The sequence below is a fragment of the Grammomys surdaster genome, unplaced genomic scaffold (assembly GCF_004785775.1).
Source record: "Grammomys surdaster isolate TR1022 unplaced genomic scaffold, NIH_TR_1.0 186, whole genome shotgun sequence".
Lineage (NCBI taxonomy): Eukaryota > Metazoa > Chordata > Mammalia > Rodentia > Muridae > Grammomys > Grammomys surdaster.
The window spans coordinates 7,793,287-7,797,618 of NW_021604631.1; the positions used below are offsets into that span (position 1 = coordinate 7,793,287).

The following is a 4,332-nucleotide window of genomic DNA, read 5'->3' on the forward strand; positions in this document are numbered from 1 at the left end:
TTGTTTCAGACCGGGTCAGACATCTGTGGATTCTTTCAAGATGCTCAGTATGAGATGTGTGTTCGCTGGATGCAGCTGGGTGCCTTTTACCCCTTCTCCAGGAACCACAACACCATTGGGACCAGAGTATGAGTCAGCCTCTTCACCTCTCTTCTGCAACTGAAATTGCCACCTCGGTTTCTCTGTATATTCCTGCTGTCTTTTTTCTCTGAGACATCTTCCAAACCATTAAGTCCTCTTTTTATAAACAATATTCTTTAATACTTATTTTAGTGATTTTTTGGATAGAAACTCTTCTACTGTATTCCATGAAAAACATTTTAAGATTTTTAAAAAAATTTCTGATAGAATTTTGCTGAGAATTTTTTCCCAGTCCATTATTATTATTGTAGAAATATCTTCCATAATTATATTTAGTATATGGCTTTTTAGTGTTGTAATATGCAGTTTCAGTTAGCCTAGGGTGACCTTGAATTCTGAAATGTGTTGGGTGGGCTTTAAAAACTTTACTTTTTCTGCTTTAGAGACAAGATCCAGTATCCTGGGATAAAAACTTTGAGGATATTTCCAGAAGTGTGCTGGAGACCAGATACACGCTGTTGCCTTATCTCTACACCTTGATGTACAAGGCCCACAAGGAGGGCAGCACAGTTGTGCGGCCTCTTCTCCATGAGTAAGTATTGAGCAGGAATCCTGTTCTTCATTGGGCAATTTACTTATCATGTTAGGTGGAGGTGGTTCCAGTCAGTTTTCCAGATTGAGGCAGTAAGTCAACTTTTGTATGAATGCTCCAGACAGAGGATCTTTATTGCTCCTTTTAATACAGTATTGTACATAATGCTTGTATTGGGCATAAGGCATTTATTGAACTCAGGAAAGGAAACCACTCAGCACAAGATTTTTTTTCTTTTGTGGCCCTACAAAGACTTTCCTATTTGGTGTTGGAGTTTTGTTATATAGACCCTAACCAGAGTGAGTTTGTATAACCTAAGTGGACATTCCTGAGAGAGATGACAGGTCAAAGATTCTTCTTTGCATTACAGTGTGGAAATGAAAGATGCTTTGTAGCAGATAATGTTTTTCTGAAGTTTGATGAATATGCCATGTAGGACATTGGTTCTATGAAATCCTTATCCTTCTTGTAATATATAAAGAAGGCAGAGGCTCTAGGTAGATTTCTGGGGTTTTTACAGGAGCACTTCTTCAGGAACCTGCTCTCAGGCCACACTGGGTTCACATTGGTGCCTTTCTTTTCCCTTTCAGATTTCTGGCAGACCGGGAGACCTGGAACATAGACAAACAGTTCCTGCTGGGTCCAGCCTTCTTAGTCAGCCCTGTGCTGGAGCTTGTGAGTATGGACACCTTAGGGGTCAAGGATTCCACTAACTGGCTGGATGAGTGGAGTGACATGGAGTTTGGGAGAGAGGGTTCTTGAGAGATGGTTTCTTACTCTACATTTGCATCTTCTCATCTTTCTGAGCTAAATTCCACATATAGTTTTTTTACCTTTAAAGCTTTTAATGCCACCCTAACAATTTTGTTTTCAGGACAGTTTAGAGGAAGAATAACCTTGTCCAGTATTTAAGAATATAATTACTTCTCTATGAGCTAAGCTAAAGCACGGAGAGAAACGTGTAGGGAATATAATGATTCCTTATTTTCTGTATTCTTAACTAAAATTAACTGGAGAAACAATTACAGCAATATGTATCATCTTTTCTTTTTTTGCCTTTAATTAATTCTCTGTTTTTGAGGTTACAATATAATTATGTTATTACCCTATCCCTTTGTGTCTTCTATTGATACTAATTAGTTTCCCTCTTCCTTCTGTACATGGTCTTGAAGCCAGAAATTAAGTTACTTTCTCAGTATAGTGTGGTTTTTTTTTATAAATAAAACAAATAAATAATTAAGCGATCCTCCATCTTTTTGAGCCTGAATAATTTTCTTCTGCTCTATAGTCATTGTCATTTCTTCAGGAAGGAGATGAATATATCTATAAGAGAATGGTTATTGTTATTATCTGAAGTCCTGTAACCGAAGGAGCATTTTGAAAGCACATTTTTTTTTTTAGGGTAATTTCTGTTGTTGGAAAAGGAGCATCATTTTTGTCCCCATCAGACAGATGATGTAGTTTTGTCTAAATATATTAGCCTTGCTAACATTTTAACTTCTCCCCAATGTATAGTGGTCACTGTGTCTTCGATAGCCGAGTCCACTTCCTATGCTTTCTTTCTATTTAATTACAGAATGCCAGAAACGTCACTGCATATTTCCCTAAAGGCCAGTGGTATGATTATTACACGGTAAGTTTTTTCTTATATTTATGCAGTCCAGAAGGTGGTAGCACACAGAGTGTCTGGGTATGATAGCCGTCAAGCTTAGTGCCACTTCTGAAAATCACCCTGTTTGGTCTAGATTGACCACTTTATCTTTGTGGCCTGATTTCATAACTTCTGAGCATAACCAGTTACCCTTCATGCAAGCCTTCCGAAGGGACACACAGAGCATCTCATTGGTGCCAGGCTTGCTAAGAATCTTTTTTATACGTGAATCTATAGCTTTGTGTTAATATCATTATAGTGCAGAGACAACAGTAGTTTTTTTGGAATCATGCTACAGGTGTTTATAGATGTTCTTAATTGTAGAGATCTCTTCCTTTCTGCATTTTATCAAGCAAAGTCTCTGGAGCTGGAGACCTGGCCCATTGTTGTGTGGTGCTACGTATAGGCCTAGTGACTGGAGTTTGACTAAGAGTTTTCTTTTAATCTACACAATAAATAAATAATTTCAGTGTCTGTAGTTTGTAAGCTTAGAGGAATTTCTCTGTGTCACCATCAAAGATCAATAATTATGAGACATATATAAATATATGAAACACATAGCCACACATAGTGCAGGACTTGGATGTCTGAGCTGTTTACATGAACTTGCTAATGAGAAGCCAACAGAAGCTCTCTATGACGCATGCCTGGGCCAGCACAAGCTAAGAGTGCACCTGAAAAGTTTGTTCTCCTCTCACAAAGCCCTTTCTTCATGGTATAAGGAGAAGAAAGTATCAGACAGACAAAAGTCAGATCATGTGTCAGCACCTTGGTTCACAACCCAAGTGGATTGCAGTGGGTTTGGGTGCAGGATGGATGAGGAAAAAGATGAATTTCTTCCTCCTCTCTGTCCTGGGAGGACCTAGTCACTCCTTCATGGTTTTTTTGTTTGTTTGTTTGTTTGTTTTGTTTGTTGGCTTTGTTTTTTTGTTTTTTATTTTTTGTTTATTTTTTGGGCTTTTTTTGCTATTGTTTACTTCTGCCTTTAGGGTAGGGATGTTCTAGGTCTGTCTTAGTAGTTAACAGTCAGGTTAAATGACTCTTACATTGCCTTCGTTTGACTGTGCTGTTGATTGCCTTCTACCCTAACCATGACACCTTATGGATATTTTGGAGGTATCTGATATAGGGCCTGGACTAGAATTAAGTAGGGATAATCTGAGGACACACAAATTAAAATGGTCCTGTATTGTAAGGCTGGCCCTTCCTACACGTGGCCTTGAGAATATAAACCATGTTTAAGATTGTCTCATAGCCTTCTTGCTAGCCTATTCTAGTGCTGACCATGCCAAGTTAAATGCATTTTGTTGAGCACTTGGTGTATTAGTATGAATACACAGCCTTACAAAGCTTAGCATAGAATAAGTAGCTAATGTCTGTTTGCCTTAAATACTGGCATATAAGTCAATGATTGAATGTACCACATTTCAAAAGTGAAGAATGAAGGTTAACGAGGAAAAGTTTCATAAATGCCTAATTTTACTAATGGTGTTAAAATAAAAGGCAGTATCAGAAAAAGAGGAGGTAACTGCCATGGCCTCCAAAGCCAAAAGTGAGCTGAGCAAGCTTTACAGAGGAAAAAACAACCTGCATCACTTATTTTTATATTTTTAATGTATTGAAACACAGCTAGATGTAACCTATATGAATACTCCTCAACTCTAAAGCAACAATGTTAAAATACCCAGCAGGGGACAATTGTAATGTCCCTGGTCATTTTAGGATAGAGTAATGGGGCTGCTAGTGCCTTCTAGTGAACAGATACCAACACTGCTGCTCTACATCCAAAAGCCACTCTTGTGAGAACAGCCTCACAAGAAAGAATTATCTATCACTAGGTTTCAAAGGAATCCATATCAAGGAGAAGGACGCCCTACTGTATTTGAGGCAGTGTAGGAAGGTTTGAGGTGATGTGTCAGGTCAGGCTGTACCTTACAGAAGAGAGACAAGATAAAAGTGTGAATAAGGGAAGCAAATTTGGGTAGATTTTGATTGGGATATGTAAACA

At 38.2% G+C, this 4,332-nt stretch overlaps 1 protein-coding gene across 1 annotated transcript in view; it reads left to right on the forward strand.

Annotated features, from left to right (window-relative positions):
* Positions 1 to 2,306, forward strand: part of LOC114622053 (maltase-glucoamylase, intestinal-like) — a gene marked incomplete at its 3' end in the record, with an annotated part of 52,300 nt that extends 49,994 nt beyond the window's left edge. Inside the window, exons 35-38 of the mRNA XM_028768410.1 lie at positions 41 to 126; positions 525 to 673; positions 1,264 to 1,348; positions 2,250 to 2,306. Of these exons, the coding sequence (XP_028624243.1) occupies positions 41 to 126; positions 525 to 673; positions 1,264 to 1,348; positions 2,250 to 2,306 (377 nt within the window). The remainder of the gene's footprint in view (positions 1 to 40; positions 127 to 524; positions 674 to 1,263; positions 1,349 to 2,249) is intronic.
* Between the last annotated feature and the right edge of the window lie 2,026 nt (positions 2,307 to 4,332).